Source organism: Pongo abelii, chromosome 20 (assembly GCF_028885655.2).
Source record: "Pongo abelii isolate AG06213 chromosome 20, NHGRI_mPonAbe1-v2.0_pri, whole genome shotgun sequence".
Taxonomy (NCBI): Eukaryota; Metazoa; Chordata; class Mammalia; order Primates; family Hominidae; genus Pongo; species Pongo abelii.
The window spans coordinates 50,127,505-50,147,659 of record NC_072005.2 but is presented as its reverse complement, the minus strand read 5'-3'; the positions used below and the strand labels follow the sequence as shown (position 1 = coordinate 50,147,659).

General features: G+C 40.2%; 1 protein-coding gene and 1 long non-coding RNA gene across 5 annotated transcripts; one reads left to right on the top strand and one right to left on the bottom strand.

Moving 5' to 3' along the window:
- Window positions 1-974: 974 nt before the first annotated feature.
- On the bottom strand, window positions 975-16,529 carry ZNF224 (zinc finger protein 224). 3 transcript variants are annotated; one of them, XM_063719559.1, is made up of 5 exons: window positions 16,357-16,529; window positions 12,931-13,013; window positions 9,893-10,019; window positions 9,595-9,687; window positions 975-4,420 (listed from the first exon to the last, which is right to left on the bottom strand). In XM_063719559.1, exons 2-5 carry the CDS (start codon window positions 12,943-12,945, stop codon window positions 2,532-2,534), a joined length of 2,124 nt encoding a protein of 707 aa, XP_063575629.1. In that variant the 5' UTR covers window positions 12,946-13,013; window positions 16,357-16,529; the 3' UTR covers window positions 975-2,531. The 3 variants fall into 3 exon arrangements, with proteins under 3 accessions (XP_063575629.1, XP_063575630.1, XP_063575631.1); XM_063719560.1 differs by lacking the exons at window positions 9,595-9,687; window positions 9,893-10,019; window positions 12,931-13,013; window positions 16,357-16,529 and adding an exon at window positions 5,554-5,690; XM_063719561.1 differs by lacking the exons at window positions 9,595-9,687; window positions 9,893-10,019; window positions 12,931-13,013; window positions 16,357-16,529 and adding an exon at window positions 5,549-5,649.
- LOC103888631 (uncharacterized) lies at window positions 5,759-20,104 on the top strand. 2 transcript variants are annotated; one of them, XR_008516622.2, is made up of 5 exons: window positions 5,759-6,171; window positions 7,865-7,927; window positions 9,837-10,258; window positions 14,511-16,963; window positions 18,525-20,104. It is a non-coding gene; the product is annotated as an uncharacterized LOC103888631 (long non-coding RNA). The 2 variants fall into 2 exon arrangements; XR_653060.3 differs by lacking the exons at window positions 14,511-16,963; window positions 18,525-20,104 and having other exon boundaries at window positions 9,837-10,898.
- Window positions 20,105-20,155: the final 51 nt, after the last annotated feature.

Sequence of the window (20,155 nt, the reverse complement as noted above, 5' to 3'; positions counted from 1 at the left end):
AAGATGGCGAAACCCCGTCTCTACTAAAAATACAAAAATCAGCTGGGCACGGTGGCAGGCACCTGCAATCCTAGCTACTGGGGAGGCTGAGGCAGGAGAATCGCTTGAACCCGGAAGGCAGAGGTTGCGGTGAGCCAAGATTGCACCACTGCACTCTAGCTTGGGCCACAGAGCAAGACTCGTCTCAAAAAACAAACAAACAAACAAACAAAAAAACCCTAGCAAAATGAAAAGCTTCTTCTCCAGAGGAGAATAAGTATATGCAGAGGATGGCAGAAATTTGCTTCAAAATACTAAGCACCTGAATTTTGATTCTCCAATTAGGGCCAGCCATAGGCTTCAAACATACTATCTGCCACGGACATTTCAAACACTTTTGGACCTCCAGGATCATAGGGTTTTAGTGGCAGAGAAGCTTACATGGAAGCTGGGACATATTACACAAACTTCTCCTGTCTGGGACAAGTCAAAAAGTTTTTGGGTCACTCATAAAAGTCAGAGTAGCACAGTTGAAACAACAAGTTGCATCCAATATCAAAAATGGCACACTAAGCATTGTGACATTTTCTTTGCTTGTAGGGGGGTGATAAGCCCTATTTGCTCTATACCTTAGAAAATGTATCACTTTAACACACTTAAGATATTACTATGGTGTATACCTGATGAATTAGCATCTGACAATAGTTTGAATATGTATCCCCTCCAAATCTCATGTTGAAATATGACCTCCAGTGTTGGAGGTGGGGAATATTGGAAGGTGCTTGGTCATGGAGGCAGATCCTTCATGAACATTGGTGTCCCCACCATGGTAATGAGTGAGTTCGCACTCTTAATTCACACAAGGGCTGGTTGTTTAAAAGATCGTGGCATAAAAAAATTAAAAATGCACGGAAGTATAAAATGGAAAAATGCCTGCAAATACTCATTGCCAGCAAAGATCAGTAAAAATATTCATTTACACAGTATGTAAACACTTAAAAGAACATAAAACACACAAAGATATTTATTTGATTAGGTTATGAAGGCTAAAAAAAACCACATTGTTTTTCTCCTTTTGTTATTGTGTCTAGGTCATCATCTCATTGAGTTCATATTATCATAGGAATAAATGCAATTCACACAAATTCCTGTTCTTGAACACTTGTTCTTTCCATTTTAAAATGGAGTGACATCATCAATGTGGTCTTCTACTTTTTGGAGTTTTAGTGTCATAGGCATAATTTCCTATCCTATGGTTTTCATATCAAACAGTTGCACCTTATACATTCTGGCATGTTCTGCTCTCCAAAAGACATATTTTTACTGCCAGCAATAAAGAGGAGGATTTAAATGTTACTCCTGCCCCCAATATTGAATATATTTGATGAAATTACCAAACTCCATTTTCTCTTCCTGTTTCATAGCGTTGGTGGAAGAATATTGGATAAGAAGGTTGACAAAAGCTGTCCTTCAAATTTAGAATATTTTATACCAGAGAAGTTAAAAAAAAAAAAGAAATTGTACAGCAATTAAAAGGCAATCATACCAAGGCCTGCATAGAAATCACAAATCATGATCAATCTAGGATTGACTAAGAAAATTTCTGTCAATGTACATCTTGCACTTTAAAAGTGTTACTGTAAATCTTGCCTTAATACTGTTGAAAACACTTAATTGTGAAATATGCAGTGGTCTGTTATTGCAAAATTAACTAAACCTTTTCAATCTATACTGTGAGAAAAACTACAAAAGATAGTTAAATTTATACCGTATACAAGCAATGGACATTTCATAGAGCCACAAATAATAATCTGACTTCAGAGCACAGTATGGGGAGAAGCCAGGAGCCAAGTGCAATAAAATAATATTCAATGAATATGATAAATCTGATCAAGAAAAAAATTTAAAAGAAAAAATAATAATATGCAAAATATTGCTATGGATTGCAGTACTGAGTTTACTCTGCATTTCAACTCATGATTCCCAGAATTATTTCTTGCAGGCTTCCCTTTTTGGATACACAAAATTGTATCCAAATCCATACATATGTTTTATCCTTTCATTGATTTAACAAACAAGTACTGAACACATACAAAGTGCTAATCTGTGTTAAGGCTGTGATGATTTAGCAGCAAAGAAAGACACATGTAGCTTATATTCTACTGGACATCAATTTTGGCATGTCCACCATTAGAGTCTGGTAAATTCATGGACTCTTACTCTTTCTAAGGCCTGTCTCCTGAATGATAGCTGTAATTATCAAACTTCTGAATAAAGCTTTATTGCACCATTTACAAGGATTCTCCATTATGGTGGTCCTGAGACTTGGGGCACGCTGGGCTATGGCTGAAGCACTGATGTTATCTTAAACAAATGTTTTCCCTCTTGCAAGAATGGGTGAAATTTATCACCAGCATGGATTCAGAGATAAAGTACTCAAAGGGAAGTGCTTACTATGTGCCTCATGTTTTAATGTTTCTCTCCTTTGTGAACTTTCAAATGAGACTGCATTCGTGAAAACTGAGTGAAGATTTTATTGCACCATCACATCACTAAGGTTTTTCTCCAATATGAACATTCTGATGAAGTTGAAGACTTGAGGCCTGACTAAAGCACATATCACACTCCCTACACTTCCATGTTTTCTCTCCCATGTGGACCCTCTGATGCATATCAAGATTCAAGCGCCTGTTGTAGCCCTTCCCACAGTCCTCACATTTGTATGGCTTTTCTACACTGTGAACTTTTTCTTGCACTTTAGAGAATGAATTCTGTACAATCTTCTTCCCATGCTCCTCACATTTGAGAGGTGTTTCTCTGCTGTGGCGTCTCTGATGGGTCAGACGAGTTGAGGACCAGCTGAAGCCCTTCCCACACTCATCACATTTGTATGGCTTTTCTCCAGTGTGCACTCTTTGATGAGAATGAAGCTGTGAATTCTGAGTAAATCTTTTCCCACACTCTTCACATTTGAATGGTTTTTCTCCACTGTGCAGTCTCTGATGTTTCAAAAGACACGAGGCCCAGCCAAAACTCTTCCCACATTCCTTACAATTGTATGGTCTCTCTCCTGTGTGGACCTTCTGGTGCATATCAAGATTAAACTTACTATTGTAGCCCTTTCCACACTTCTCACATTTGTATGGCTTTTCTCCAGTGTGAACTCTCTGATGGGAATGAAGATGTGAATTTTGAGTAAACCTCTTCCCACACTCTTCACATTGGAATGGTTTTTCTCCACTGTGGAGTCTCTCATGTTTCAAAAGACATGGGGCCCGACTAAAGCTCTTCCCACATTCCTTACAATTATACAGTTTCTCTCCTGTATGGACACGCTGGTGAAAGTCAAGATCCAACCTCCTTTTGTAGCCCTTCCCACACTCCACACATTTATATGGTTTTTCTCCACTATGGGATCTCTGGTGGGAATAGCATTGTGAATTTGTGTAAAATCCTTTCCCACATTCTTCACATTTGAATGGTTTTTCTCCACTGTGGACTCGCTGATGTTTTAAAAGACACGAGGCCCATCTGAAGCTCTTCCCACACTCTTTACAATTATATGGCTTCTCTCCCGTGTGGACCATATGATGCGTATAAAGATCTCGCCTACAAATAAAGCCTTTTCCACACTCCTCACATTTGTATGGTTTCTCTCCTGTGTGGATCATGTGATGACTATTAAGTGCTGATCTCTGACGAAAGCTCTTACCACACGTATCACATTGGAACGGTTTCTCTCCCGTGTGAACCATGGAATGCCTATTAAGTCTTGATCTACCACAGAAGCTCTTACCACATACATCACATTTGAATGGCTTCTCTCCAGTATGGATTCTCTGATGTTCTTGAAGCTGGGAATCATGAATGAAGGCCTTCCCACATTCCTCACAATTATAAGGTTTCTCTCCTGTGTGTAATTTGTAATGAACATTAAGTGCTGATCTACGACTGAAGCCTTTCCCACATTCCACACATTTGAATGGTTTCTCTCCAGTGTGGACTCTCTGATGAGTTTGCAGATGTGAGCTATGACTGAATTCCTTACCACACACGTCACACTTATAGCATTTCTCTCCCATGTGGACTCTCTGATGAATACGAAGGGCTGAGATGTAACAAAAGCTTTTTCCACACTCATCACATGTATGAGACTTCTCTCCTGAGTGTAATTGTTGATGAAAATCAAAGAGGGAGACATCACTAAAGGACTGTTTATATCCATTGCCCTGGGAAGATTTCTGTCTTGTGTGAATTACAGATAGTCCTGCCTCAGTCTGGCAGGGGAAATCACCCTCTTTGGAGAACTGAGAGCTATTTATCACCAAGTCTTGAGACCTGGTTAAATCACTTGCAATTTTTTCCCAGATTTGCTGGCAGGACCACTCTTGATTTGTTCCTGCTTCTGAAACAGTCTCCATCTCAGTTTGGATCTTGTCTCCTATCAGAATACAGAATTAAAAGATGAGGACAAGTGAAGCCTTTGTTCAGTGTTATCAAGATTTCACTTAGGCCATGGCATGAAACTCTCATGAGTATAGACAACATTCAGTTTGTATTTTTCAAGTGCACCATAATCTTCGGTTTGGATGAGGCCGATTTTAAACTAAACCAAGTATCATATGTAAAATACTTGGTAGAAATAAAAGACTTATGAAAAACAATAGATGTTGACATGGGTGTGGTGAAAAGAAATGCTTATACACTGCTGGTGTGAATGTAAATTAGTACAACCTCTATGAAAAACAGTATGGAGATTCTCTAAAGAACTAAAAGTGGATCTACCATTTGATCCAGCAATCCCACTACTGTCTACCCAAAGGAAAAGAAGTCATTACATCAAAAGGACACCAGCATGCCTATATTTATTACAACAAAATTCACAATTCACAATTTCAAAGATATGGAACCAACTTAAGTGCCCATCAACCAATGAGTGGATAAAGAAAATATGGTATATATTCACCATGGAATACTATTCAGCCATAAAAAAATACAATAATGTCTTTTGCAGCAACTTGGATGGAACTGGAGGCCATTATTCTAAGTGAAGTAACTCAGGAATGGAAAACCAAATACCGTGTTTTCACTTATAAGTGGGAGTTAAGCTATAGGTATGCAAAGGCATACAGAGTGATATAATGGACTATGGAGACTTAAAATGGGGAGGGTGGAAGGTAGGGTAAGGGATAAAAAGCTACAAGTTGGGTACAATCTACACTACTCAGGTGATGGGTACACTAAAATCTCAGACTTCACTATTAGACAATTCATCCATGTAACCAAAAACCACTATATATTTTAATAAAATAAAAAAAGACTACTGAAATAAAATTTTTAATAAAATAAAAAGACAATAATAAAATTAATATGATACAAACATTATACCTGCTACTCTTCCTAGTGAATTTCCTAGTCAGTCTAAAATCTTGCATGGTAAATTATGAAACTAATAAATTATGTATATAATAAAATATGAATCAAAACCAACTTTAAAGAAAAGTAATATAATCAATACTTGGTACATTTGTGTTTATATTGTGTATCCTTACAAAGTAAAGATATTAACCTTACTCAAAATGAGGTCTGGATGTTTTCCTCAGGATCTGAGAGGTAATGTCTAGGAGTTGATGCCTGAGGAGAGTGTCTTTGTTTGCTTGAGAGTAAAACTAGGTCACTGGAAAGTGAAACAATATGATTTAGGGTTGTGGCTGGCCACGCCTTTGGGGGTTGGTGCCCCCTATGTCACAAAGAGCAACATGACTTAAGGTGAGGCTTTAGGTTACATGGAATCAGTGGCCCAGGAGACTGACTAGTCACATGGGAATCAATCAACAAATAATGGCTATGTAATGCAGCCTCAAAAATTACTTGTAAAACCAGGGCTCGGCTGGGCGCGGTGGCTCACGCCTGTAATCCCAGCACTTCGGGAGGCCAAGGCGGGCAGATCACGAGGTCAGGAGATCCAGACCATCCTGGCTAACATGGTGAAACCCCGTCTCTACTAAAAATACAAAAAAATTAGCCGGACATGGTGGCAGGCGCCTGTAGTCCCAGCTACTCGGGAGGCTGAGGCAGGAGAATGGCGAGAACCCAAGAGGCAGAGCTTGCAGTGAGCTGAGATCGCGCCACTGCACTCCAGCCTGGGTGACAGAACGAGACTCCCTCTCAAAAAAAAAAAACAGGGCTCAGGTGAGCTTCCCTGATTTGCTGTACTCTCTACGTCACACCTTAATTCTGGGAATGTAACGCATCCTACTCTATCAGGAGAATACAATACAAGATCCTCATTTGGTACTTCCCAGAACTGTTTCTTATTTTTCTCTTGGTGAAATGTAATGTGCATCTCTACCCTGTAAATATCCGTAACTTTTGGTATAAAAGCATTCAGTGAGTTCTGCTTATCTTTCTAGGTAATTACTGAATGTGAAGGTAGTTTTGAGAAATCCCCACACTTGTAGTTGGTGTGAAGTGAGAGCGATCTTCTGTAAACTCATGCTCTAAACTGTGTAGCCGGTTAAACTCTTCACAATAATATCAAAGGCCTAGGAGTGTTTATATCTACATATTCATAATATTCCTACACAAGAATTTTACATAACATGTATCTCTAATTTTATTTTTCTGTAGATATGAACAATAATTTGGTTAAATGAAATAGGTAAGAAACAGACAACCAGTTTTGATGGGAATCTGAAAGGTTGGACCTGACAGGGGTATACAAAGGGTGATGCTCCTAATGAGACAATGAAAGGTGGTGAGAACACTTGGGATAAAAAGAATGCCTGAGGGGTCATGCCCTGGTTGGTTCCATGTGGGCATATTAGACTCTCATAAAAAAAAAAAAAGAGCAGAGGCTAGGCACAGTAGCTCACGTCTTTAATCTCAGCACTTTGAGAGGCCAAGGCGGGTGGATCGCTTGAGCCCAGGAGTTGGTGACCAGCCTGATTAACATGGTGAAACCCTGTCTCTACTAAAAATACAAAAATTAGCCAGGTGTGGTGGCGCACGACTATAATCCCAGCTACGCGGGAGGCTGAGGTATGAGAATCATGTGAACCCAGGAGGCGGAGGTTGCCGTGAGCTGAGATGATGCCAATGCTCTCCAGCATGGGTGACAGAGTGAGACCCTGTCTCAAAAAAATAAAAAAGAAGAAAAAAGAGGGCAGAAAATATATGATATAGATAAAAACTCCTTTATACTTATTTCCAAATGGAAGAATATAGACAAAAAGTGAGCTGTAAAATAAATTTAAAACCTTCTAATGAGCAGTTAGAAAAAAAGAACTAGAAAAGAAATGATCACATCTTCATAACAAGCAAGAAAGGTATCATTTCATGAAATGCCTACTGAAGTAACCCATAGACATCTACATGTATGAAAAATGTTTGTCCTGGTTATGGTGAAAGATGTGTTTCTTACTATGACTCACACTCATAAAAATGTTGAAAACTTTGGTCAGGATATTACCAAGTCCTAAATTAAGTCAGTCAAATGGAAAGTTAACTTCCAAGGTTGAATCTTGGAAAAACAGTAATAGTTAAATGTGTACCCAATGGTACACACTGGAATATGGATATTATACACACTGCTACTTAAGAGGTTTTTGGGGAGAAGAGAGTCTCTTTCACGATGTTGATATTTTGAGGGGGCAGTTTCCTGATTCCTTCCAAGTTATAAAGTTGAAAATAGAGCACTAGGTCTCTAAAAAGTAAAGGAAAAATTATGTTGTAAAATCTATATTCTTTTATGTTTTTAACAATTAAATTTGTATATAATGAAGATGCAGAAATATACATATTTTTGAACAAAGATGACCAGAAATATAGGCAATGTTCAGCTGCGTGAATTGTGTTGCTGTCTTCCTCATTCTTCCCCATCCAGGAGAAGGAGAAACCTGGCGTCAGTGACGTGCATGCAGACTTTGGAAAGGCAAATGGGCTGCAGGTGGGTAAATCTCTCAAAGGAAAGCTAGCTGGGAAGCTGGTTATTATCTGACACATCACTAAATGGAGAATTTTTTCCCCTTGTAGAAGAGCTGTCTCACTAGTAGACATCAGAATGCTCATTCAAAAATGATTTCTTTCCAGAAATGAATATGCTTCCTACGAAAAGCTCCAGGATAAGTCACATGGAAGGCATATAGCTCAGTATGGTAATAAAAAGAATGCTTAGAAGTTTCCATGGGATGTGCGTCCACTGTAAACACACAATGCAATCAAATAACGGAACCTAAGAATGTCATAATTAAATGCATGGCCATTGGAAGACAAAAAACATGTTCTGCAATATCTCTCTTTCACCATAGTTTGTGTTTCACTTATTAGCTCTCTCCATAATTCCAGGAGACAGTGAAGTCACCCCATTCATTAGCTTATATATCAGGTTAACAAAAATTTGGAAACCTGCCATGTACCAGGACTATTCTAGGCACTGAAAATACAGCCATGAAGAGTTAAAATTCCTTAGACATTACGGTCCAGCATGTAGAAGTGACAGATAAACAGAAGTATGTAAGACTTGGTACAAGAGAGCACAAGAAGAATCAAAATAGAGCGGAATTATAAAGAGAGTGGTTTGGGATGGCTTCTCTCATGACTTTAAAACTGAAAAGAAACTTGAATAACTGAAGGAGATGCCAGGAGGTTTTGAGGTGACAGAGTATCCCAATGACTGAGATGAGCAAGCAAGGGCTGAGACAGAAGCTTCTGTAGAGACAGAATAATGGTTCCTAAAAGATGTCCACATCCAGTCCCCAGGACCTATGATCATGTTGTTATACAGCAGGGGAACAGAGGTTGTAGATGCAATTAAGGTTGCTAGTCAGTTAACCAGAGAACAGAAAGATCATCCTGGATTATCCAGGAGTGATCAAAGCAATTACAAGGGCCCCATAAGGTGAAAGAGGAAGGCATAAGAAGAGTGGCAGAGGGAGCGTGACTATGGGGATGCAAGTTGCTGCCTTCGAAGATGGAGGAAGGGAAGCAAGAGCCAAGGAGTGTGGACAGTGCCTAGACACTGATAAACCAAAGTAAAGGCTTCTCCCCAAGAGCATCCAGAAAACATGAAGCCCTACAGACAACTTGATAATTGCCCGGTGAGATGTATCAGACTTCATCCCTAAAGACCACAAAAATAATAAATGTTTGTCACTCAGTCTGCTCAGTCTGTGGTCACTGGGTACCAGCAAAAGGCAACACTGTGTCCTTGGGAGGACAGAGAAACAGCAGGGAGAATGAAGTGGCTGGTAAAGACAGAGCAAGAAGGAGAGGACAGGAGATGTAATTAGAGAGGTGGCAGGGAGGGGATGAAGAGCAGATCACAGGGTCTCTAAAAGTCAATTAAAGAGGTTGTAACTTTAATAAAAATAAGCCAAACAGGCTTTTGAGCTGAGGAATGGCAATCTGACTTACATTTCCTAAGGATCACTTTAGCTGCTATGAGAACAGATGTCAGGATGGGAAGGCGGGCAGCAGGGCCACCAGGTGTAAGACCGTTGTCAATAATCCAAGAAAGAGGTTTGGCCATTTAAGCCAGGGTAATGGATTTGAGCATGGACAGAAGTAAAACAGGTGGAAGAGATGTACAGGGATTCATAGTTGCTTGATTCTTACCTGAATTCCCTTCCCTTTGGGTTGCTGTCTTCATCATCCAAATCTTTTCCTCCCTTAGGAAGTGGAAAGTATCCCTGTGGAATGCTTGATGTCCTGTGAACAGGCAAACTTTCATGCTTAATCCCAACACATTCTAGGTAATATCAAGGTAAAATTTACTAGAAATTTAGGTGCTCACTGCACACTCAAACTTGAACCACAGGTTCAAGTTACTAATTAAGACTTGAAACTTTGTACCCTAGGATACAAAGCCACTTCTGGGGCCTGACGTTCTGTTACAGAGGGTGCCTGTCCTCACCCACTGAGAGCAGGTTCCTGAAGTTCTCCAGCATCACATCTCGATACAGCTTCCTCTGAGCAAGGTCCAGCAGCCCCAGCTCTTCCTCAGTGAAGACCACAGCCACGTCCTTGAAGGTCATTGCCTCCTATAGCATCAAACATATGCAATCTCAACCTCATGACCAACGATTCCTGGGAGAGGGGTGGCACTGAGCAGACAGAGGGGAGGGGTGGGAAGTTGTTTTGGATCTTGAGAGACATCGGTCAACTCATAGACTTCTACTCATTCTGTCTGACAATGACTGATTTTCCTGAGTTCCACCAGAAACACAGAGATGAAAAAGACCTCCCGTATTTTTACTTCGTGCAATCATTGAGTCTTCTTGTAAGTAACCCTCTAGGACTCTAAATGTGGCGTCCTGGGCTACACATATATATGTTTTGATAAATCTTGACAATCACCTTCAGCAACATTTAGCAATTCAGTCCTGACTTTGTTTGATAATGCCCATTGTCTTCCTCTCTCAAACTTGAACCCTGGATGTTATTGTTTTTCTTCAACATTTGCCAAACTGACAAGCTTATGGTGACATGTTTGAGTAGTTATGCAGTGAGTCCTCTGTACTCTCCAGGCAAAAACTACATACATTAATTGCAACACTGAATGTCATGATCTGCAGCCAGCGTGCCTCAGAGCGCATATATAAGGCTCTGTTCCTTCCCAGTCATGTGACCTTGGACAGGTTGGCCTGAATGCATTACTTTCCTCTCTATATAATGATCATCACATGATATAGTTTTCAAATAATTAAACAGTGGAATATGTATATGTTACTGGGGAAAAGTGTGTAGCACAGACTGAATACTTAAACATTAGCTGTTTTTCTTTTTGTTAATTATTGTTGATTTTATCTCATGTCTGCATAGTGTTCCATGGAACTAATCTATTGTTATTCTAAGTAATGAATATTTAATTTTATATCTTTTCCATGATTACCAATCCAATAAAGAACATCATTTCAGGTAGATCTTACTCTCCTATTTAAAGTAAGTTTTAAATAACAAAATGTCAGAAAATAAGAATGTTTAAAATTATGATTATGTCATGTTTTCTCAATTTTTTTTTTTACCTAACTTCAAAATCTTTCAAGGGGATACATTATTCTGGTTTTTCTTAACATAGCCAAAAGCAGGTTATCAATTTTCCCATTACTTTGGTAATCTGATTAGGAAGAAATTGTTTTTTTTCTTTTGTAGAGATAGAGTCTTGCTATGTTTCCCAGGATGGTCTTGAGCTCCTGGTTTCAAACAATCCTCCTTCCTAAGCCTCCTAAAGTGCCAGGATTATACGTGTGAGTCACAGGCCTGGCCATGATTTTGTTTTATTATTCTCACTTATTTGATTATAAATGAATACCACCATCTTTTCAAATATTTATTGACATCTGTTTTTCTCCTTCTATACATTCCTGGTAATGTCCTTTATTCGTATTTCTTTGGATTTTCTTCCCTAGTCTGGGCATAAGATTCTTATTTTGGATTGTATCTTTTTTTAGATATCCAAATGGTAAATATTTTCACCTTAGACTGTTACATTTTCTGGTAACATTGTGTAAGGCATCTTTTCCCATAATGAATTTTAAAATGTTCTATAACGATTGTGGTAATCGCTGTCCTTGGGTGCCTGAAGTGCTGGGGGCCATGGAGGAGGTACCACGACAAGAAGAGAAGATGCCCCCCTCCCAAGGTAGGTCCAGGGAGAAGCGATGCCACCTGTGGACGTCATCACTCAACAGGACACTCCAGACACCCACACCACAGGGCACAGTTCCCTCAATGGAGAATTCTCTTTCTTTTTCTCTTTCAACTGAGTAAAAAGGCTAAAATGGCTAATATTCTTGACCCTTGGTCTCCTGTCTGAACCCGAGCAGGTTTCTCATATTTCATGTGTTTAAGAGGAAGATAAGAATAGCCTCATTCAGCTGTTCTGAGGAGTAAATGAAGAAACGAAACACAAATGACTGGCAAATCTTCTAGTATCATGCACAAAAAATGTAGGTTAGGCTTGGCACGGTGGCTCACGCCTGTGAATCCCAGCACTTTGGGAGGCCGAGGTGGGTGGATCACCTGAGGTCAGGAGTTTGAGACCAACGTGACCAACATGGAGAAAGCCAGTCTCTACTAAAAATACAAAATTAGGCATGGTGACGCATGCCTGTAATCCCAGCTACTCGGGAGGCTGAGGCAGAAGAATCCCTTGAACCCGGGAGGTGGAGGCTGCAGTGAGCCGAGATCGCACCATTGCACTCCAGCCTAGGCAACAAGAGTGAAACTCCATCTCAAAAAAAAAAAAAAAAAATTAGCTTACATATTACTTTGGTCAAATTCCTTAATATATAAAGGAATAAAGAAAGACCAGTAAATAAAAGACACAGAAGGCATGACTCAGGCATGGGGGAAAGAGAATCTAGCTCTTCCTGTGTGGAAACTTCCAGCAATCCTTGGGTGAAGCCACAGTTACAGCCTGCTGTGATGTGCCACATATGGATACTCTATCTACAAAACAGCCAACGTGGCACACATCAAAAGTAGCCTTTCAAAACTGAGTTCCTGGTGTCTGGGAGTATAAAGTAATTAAAAGGAACATCGATTAAATGGGAATATGGTGCAACCATTAAAAATGAACATTATATAATATTAAATACAAAGAGTGCAATTTAAATTAGATTAATATCACCAACACAAATACAGTTATGAATGTACATGAGGAAGAGTATCACAGGAGAAAAATAGCTAATGTGTGAGCAGAGAAGTAGTATAATGAAATAATTATCCATTCCTACAATCTTGTCTACTCCATAGAATAAATGATACAAGAAAACAAGAAGTAAAAACAAATGCAAAATCCACTCAAAAGTAACAAAGGAAGTACATGGTACACAAGAGATCCTCAAATGTCTGTTTTTCTCCTTGAGTCTTCCCAAGACAGAGAAAAACTTGTGACAATCTAAGTACTGAGAGGGAATTTTAAGAGTAATAGAAGCAAGTCCTACCCACCTTGAACGTGGTCATTTTCCCTCTTACTTCTGGAAACTTGCAGAGTCCTGAGTGATGCAGTTCGTGGGAAAGCAGAATTGTGCCTGCAAAGTGCCAGGAAAGGCAGAAAAAGAGACATGAAAAGGTGGCCAGGGATGCCACCCACTAACAGGGATGTGTATTGTGAATTGGCACATGAATGCTCACAGCAGCATTAATCATAAAAACCCAAAACAGCACAACCAAAATGCCCTCCGGTGGCTAAATGAATAGACAAATCATGGTCTATCCATACAACGGTATCTTATTTGGAAATTTAAAGAAATTAAGTACTGACTCATGTTACAACATACATGAAGCTTTGAGATATCATTGCTAAATGAAAGAAGCCAGTTACAAAGGACTACATATTGCAGGATTCCATTTCTATAAAATGTCTGGGTGGGAAAATGCATAGAGAAAACTGATTAGTAATTGCTTCAGATCTGAGTGAGAATGAAGTCTAACCATAAGTAGGCAGGAGGAAATCAATATGAGCATGAAATGATCACTGAATTGTGGTGATGGTTACTCCATTCAGCAAACTGTCAAATGATCACTGGATGTACACCTGATATAAGTAAGTTCTATGATACAATAGGTTGGAAAAAATAATTGTTAACGTACACGTCATTTAACTTAACAAGAGTCAATTCTAAGGCCATACTGATATAATATTTGTAGTTGAACAAAGAATAAATGGAGGAGAAGGTCATTTTACAGCTGAATGCCCACTAATAATGTTATCTATTCCTAAGAAACTTTATTCTTTTCAATTTTTTTAAGTAACTTTATAGTGGAGAAATCTGAAAGACAGCATCTCGGCCAAGTGGACAAAGTTGAGATCACCAATGAACAGACAAAGTGACATCACTTGGACCCTGTTATGTTGCAATGAAAAGGACATTTCAGCACTTCTGTGGTATCCCTACCAACAATGCATAATCTGAACCCGCATTTCACCACTTCTGTGGTATCCCTACCAACAATGCATAATCTGAACCCGCATTTCACCACTTCTGTGGTATCCCTACCAACAATGCATAATCTGAACCCGCACATGAATTATATCAGACACAACTCCAAATGAATGCCTTTCTCCAAAATAACTTGCCTATACTCTTCAAAAATATCAAGCATAGAAAGACAAAGGGTGTAGAATCCTCAAGATTAAAGATTATGGAAATGTGACAATTAAAGGCAATGCATAAAATTAGACTGTGAACACGGGTGGTGGTGGCAGATGGGTAGGGGACACTTGTAAGAACCTTAAGTGAAAAATACAACAAATTTAAATATAGAACTGCAGAGTATATAACATGAAGTTAGGTAATATGTTATCTAGAACTGTATAATAGATAACACAATAAACTACTATTAGCAGTCTTTGGATAGATATCTAATATTTAATAAATAACATTATCTGGTATACAATCTAAAATTATCTAATATGTTATGTGAAACCATATACTAGGTCTTCCTAAATTCCTCTTACCAAGACAGCCCCTGGTACGTGGGCTTCCTTGCTGCAGAAAGCTATAATCAGCTGTCTCTGGTTACAGGTATGTTTCTGGTGGTATTCAGCTGATGGTCATCAACAAAACAAACAGGAAAAATGCAAACACTTGGCAAACGTGGGTAAAGAGTAAATAAGAATTTCTTAGGCTACTTTTGCAACTTTTCTATAGGTTTCAAATGATATGAAAATAAAAAGTTTTATAATTTTAGGAAACAGTCGTAGGAAAAATAACAATAATGAGATTAATGAGTGTGATATAACATGATAATTCACTAGTTTAGTCTCTGTCAGTATTTGGAAATTTCCATAGTTAAACACATAAGGGGGAAATATTAAGAAAAAATAATAAAAATTTTTAAATGTTCATAAATAAACCTATAAATATACAAAAAGAAAGAAACACATTACAAGCTTAACAGTTGCTATCTTTACATCATGGATTCGTGGGTAATAAAAATATTTTGTTCTTTTTTTTTTTTTTTTTGAGACGGAGTCTCGCACTGTCGCCCAGGCTGGAGTGCAATGGCGGATCTCGGCTCACTGCAACCTCCGCCTCCCAGATTCAAACGATTCTCCTGCCTCAGCCTCCCGAGTAACTGGGATTACAGGCGCCCACCACCACGCCCAGCTAATTTTTGTTAATTATTTTTTAGTAGAGACGGGGGTTTCACCATGTTGGCCAGGCTGGTCTCGAACCCCTGACCTCGTGATCCGCCCGCCTAGGCCTCCCAAAGTGCTGGGATTACAGGCGTGAGCCACCGCGCCAGGCCCATTTTGTTCTTAATAAAGAAAAATAGAATGCTCTGCAATGACATGGTTCTATAAGAGTACAAAATATTTGTAATGATTGAAACAAAATAGTTGACAACATTTTTAGAAACTCAGAAAATTTCAAGCCCCTAAGTCTTGCTTTCCCCACCTAAGTCCAACTAGTTCCTCTGCCTCAAAGACAACGTATCCCAAGAGAAGATCAAATCAGGCTCTGACCCAGACTGCTTAGGTTCCAACCCCAGCTCCACCTCTCACTAGTCGGGTGCCTATGCGCTCTGTGTCTCACTTTCGTTTTTAAAATAGAAAAAAGCAATACTTCTCCACAGAGCCACGGTGTGGCGTAAATTTATTTGTATAAAGCCCTTAGAATGAAGTTACTAATTAAGACTTAATTATTATCGACCCCCATGCCCGAGGACACAACCTATATACACTCTCGGTTGGGGTGAGCATCTCGGTCAAAGAGCCAAGGACCACTCACGTAGAGCTTTGCCCTCAGAAGCCAAGAAGTCCCTCCCTGCATCTCTTTTGGAAAGGTCGGGTTGGGGAAGGAGAAAGCTGTGAAACACCCTGACCGCGTCGCCATCCCCCATAAAAGTTAAATGCTCCTTTCCCTTCATGAAAGTGGACGCAACCCTCGCTCTCCTAAAAAGAGGTCAGAAGGCTTCCGGGATCATCCAGCGTCCTGCAGGGATCAGGGAGAAGGGCCGAGGCCCCTGCAGCTGGAGCTCTGACCCCACTCGGGGACGTGACAGGCTTCGTGGGAAATTAACAAGAGTCCACCAGTCACCAAGTGACAGGGACTGCTTTAAGGCTCTCATTTGTGTTATCTCTTCCAGTTCCCAAAACGATTCCATTAGGATGGTCCCAAAGTCCCCATTTTAAAGAACAGTAACGGGAAACCCAAGGAGATTAACACCCCAACGTTATATCGCGAAGAAGTGGCCACGCGCGTGGGGTGCAGGGGGCGGAGTGGGCGAACTCAGAGCCCCGGAACCCCTGAAACCAGGTGAGACGCGACCCAACCAAGTACCAGTGCCCCGGGACGCGAGGACAGACCCAAGCCCAAGAAGGTGCCACGGACGAGAACGTAAACAGCGGCCCTTGCCCCTCCAAACCTCTACTCTCCGACGAGGCCCCTTTTCCCCTAATTCGATCACCAGTTCTTTGAGGATCCAATGCGTAGGTCCAGAAAATTCAGAAGGGTCCGCAACGCGAGGAACTGCCCCAAACTATCGCGGAAAAACCGCAGCAACCTCAGTCCCCGAGCGGAAGTGTCCGCGACTCCACTGAGTGTTTGGACTCCACTTCCCAGAATTCCCCGGGACCCGCCAGCCGGAGCCACACTGACCGCGACTCTACTGAGCGTCTGGACTACACTTCCCAGAATTCCCTGGGATCCACCTGCCAGAGCTAAACCGACCGCGAGTCCACTGAGCGTCTGGACTGTACTCTTGCAGCATCACTCTCCAGGGGAAGTGTTGAAGACTACTGAGAAGCCCTTGACCACTCTTCCCACGGGGAACGAATCTCGTATCCCCGAGCGCCTGTTGGGAAATGTGGACTTCTACCCTGAGAGTCGTCCTTCCCTCTCCCTGGGTGCCCAAGAGAAAATAATCGTATAGAAAGGAATTCCTGAAGTCTAAACGCCTCTAGTGATGACAGGAGTGTTACTGGAAAGGGAACAAGCGAGATGATACACTCTTCAAATAAGTTTTGCCAGTGGTAAGAAATGGCATGTAGTTTTAATTTATAACTCTTGTAAAAATGGCATATTCTTTGCATATTTTCAGGTGTCATTATTACATTTTTTGTAAATTGTCCAGATGTTTTGCCCACTTTCTTATTGAGTTTTTGGTTTTATCCCCACTTTTCAAGCACTGTTTTTATATTCATGATATTAACATTGTATCTCGCAAATATTTTCTCAACAAAAACGTTTGTTTTTTTCTTTATTGTTTTATCTATGCAAAACATTTTAACGTATTTTATTATGGAAAACATCTCTATTGAGGTGTAATGCACAAAACGTGAAATTCACCATTTTAGGATATATGTAGTACAAATAAAAAGTTAGGAAACGTTTTCATCACCCCAAAGACCCCATACCCACTAAGCAGTCACTGTCTAACATTAATCTCTGTCCTATTGAATTACCTATTGTGGACATTTCATATAAATGGAATTATACACTATGGAACCTTTTGTTTCTGACACCTTTCACTTAGCATACTGCTTTTTTTTTTTTTTTTTTGAGACAGAGTCTCACTCTGTGGCCAGGCTGGAGTGCAGTGGCACGATCTTAGCTCACTGCAACCTCCGCCTCCCAGGTTCAAGCGATTCTCCTGCCTCAGCCTCCCGAGTAGCTGGGACTACAGGCGCTTGCCACCACGCCCGGCTAATTTTTCTGTATTTTTAGTAGAGACGGGGTTTCACCATGTTAGCCAGGATGGTCTCGATCTCTTGACCTCATGATCCTCCCGCCTCGGCCTCCCAAAGTGCTGGGATTACAGGCGTGAGCCACCGCGCCCGGCCAGCATACTGCTTTTAAAGTTCATCCACATCACAGCATGTACCAGTACTTCATAATATTTTATGTTTATGCTACGATTTGGTTTTTTTGTTTGTTTGCTTTGTCTTGTTTTGTTTTGAGATGGGGTTTCCCTCTTGATGCCCAGGCTGGAGTGCAATGACACGATCTCAGCTCACTGCAACCTCCGCCTCCCGGGTTAAAATGATTCTCCTGCCTCAGCCTCCCAAGTAGCTGGGATTACAGCCATGTGCCACCACACCCAGCTAATTTTTTTGTATTTAGTAGAGACAGGGTTTCACCAGGTTAGTCAGGCTGGTCTCAAACTCGTTACCTCAGGTGATCCGCCCACCTCAGCCTCCCAAAGTGCTGGGATTACAGGCGTGCGCCACAACTTGTTTATCCATTCATTGATTGAAGGACATTTGGGTTCTTTCCACCTTTTGGCTGTAGTCAATAGCATTGCTACAAACAGTGGTGTACAAGTATTTGTTTCATCACCTACTTTCAATTCTTTTGGGTATATACCTAGATATGAAATTTAGTGATTCATATGGTAATTCTATGTTGGGAACCATGAAACAACTTTCCACAGCAACTGCACCATTTTTACATTCCACCTTCAGTGTGTGAGGGTAGTAATTTCTCCACATCCTCTCCAATACTTATTTTGTATATATGTATGTATAAAATATATATGTATATGTATATGTGTGTGTGTATAAATTGAAAACGGGATCTCCCTGTGTTGTGCAGGCAGAATTGCAGTGGCTATTCACAGACAACATCTCACTACTGATCAGCATGGGAGTTTTGACCTGCTGTTTCCACCCTGGGCCAGTTTACCTCTCCTGAGGCAACCTGGTAGTCCTCTGCTCCTGGGAGATCACCATGTTGATGTCGACTTAGTGTGGACACCCAGTGGGCATAGCTCACCACACCTCAAAACTCCTGGGCTCAAACAATCCTCCTACTTCAGCCTCCCAAGTAGCTGGGACTGCAGGTGCCTGCCACCATATCGGCTATTTTCTATTTTTAAGGATGATAGCTAACATAGCTGCTGTAAAATGGTATCTCATTATTGGTTTGATTTGCATTTTCCTAATGACTAATAGTCGAGCATCTTTTCACATGATTGTTGGTAACTTGTATATCTGAAATTTCTATTTGTATCTTTGCCCATTAGAAAATTGGGTGGTTTCTCCTCTTGTTATTGAGTTGTAAGAGTTCTTTCTTTTCTTTTTAAGAAACAGAGTCTCTCTTTGTTGCCCAGGCTGGAGTGCAATGGTGCATCACACCCCACTGCAGCCTTGACCTCCCAGGCTCAAGCAATCCTTCTGCCTCAGCCTCCCGAGTAGCTGGGACCACAGGTGTGGGTCACTATGCCTGGCTACCTTTGTTTTTTTATTGCTTTTTGTTTGTTTGTTTGTTTGTTTTTTGTAGAGACATGGTTTTTGCCATGTTTCCCAGGCAGGCCTCAAACTCCTGGGCTCAAGCGATCCACCCATCTCAGCCTTCCAAAGTGCTGGGATTATAGGTGAGAGCCACCTCACCTGGTCTAAGAGTTCTTTATATATTCTGATACTAGAAGCCATGCTGTATGGTGTTTTCATGCTCTTGACAATGTTTCTGTATGCATAGCATTTTTTTTTTTTTGCTCTAGTCCAATTTATGTGAGTTTTTTTTTAGCTTGTGCATATGGTGTCTTATCTAAGAATCCATTCCAAATAAAAAGTCTTGAAGATTAACCTTTATGTTTTATTCTATGAGTTGTATAACTTAAGCTCTTACATTTGGGTCATTGATCATTTTGAGTTAATTTTTAAGTATAGTGTGAAGTGCGGATCTAGCTTCATTATGTTGCATATGTATATATATTTGCCCAGCAGTATTTGCTGAAGAGACTCTGCTTTCTCCATTAAGCAATCTTGGATCCTTCTTGAAAATCAAGTGACTTTAGATGTATGGGTTTCTTTATGGACTCTCAATTCTATTCCATTACTATAGCTTGGTAGTAAGTTTCAAAATGGGGAAGTGGGAGCCATCCATCATGTTCCTTTAAAAAAAAAAGATTTTGTCTATTTGCATCCATTGCAATTACATATGAATTTATGAATTGATTTCTGCAAAAAAAAAAAAAGGCTGTTTGGATTTTGATAGTGATTGCAGTAAAACTGCAATTTTGGTTTGGGTAGTATTGTCATCATAAAAATGTGAAGTCTTCCAATCCATGAATGTCTACACAATAAGTGAATTCAGCATGATCATAGGATACATGATCAGGATACCAAAATTAATATATATATTATACTAGCAATGAACACATGGAAATCAAAGTTCATACCTAGATGGAAGTTCGACAAAAGATGTACAAGGGTTGTAAGATG

Coding starts and splice junctions, on each gene's coding strand:
- ZNF224 (XM_063719559.1), bottom strand. Junction 9,688..9,892: donor CAGGAACCTGCTCTCAGTGG/GTGAGGACAGGC, acceptor GCCTGTTCACAG/GACATCAAGCATTCCACAGG. Junction 4,421..9,594: donor CCAAAGGGAAGGGAATTCAG/GTAAGAATCAAG, acceptor GTATTCTGATAG/GAGACAAGATCCAAACTGAG.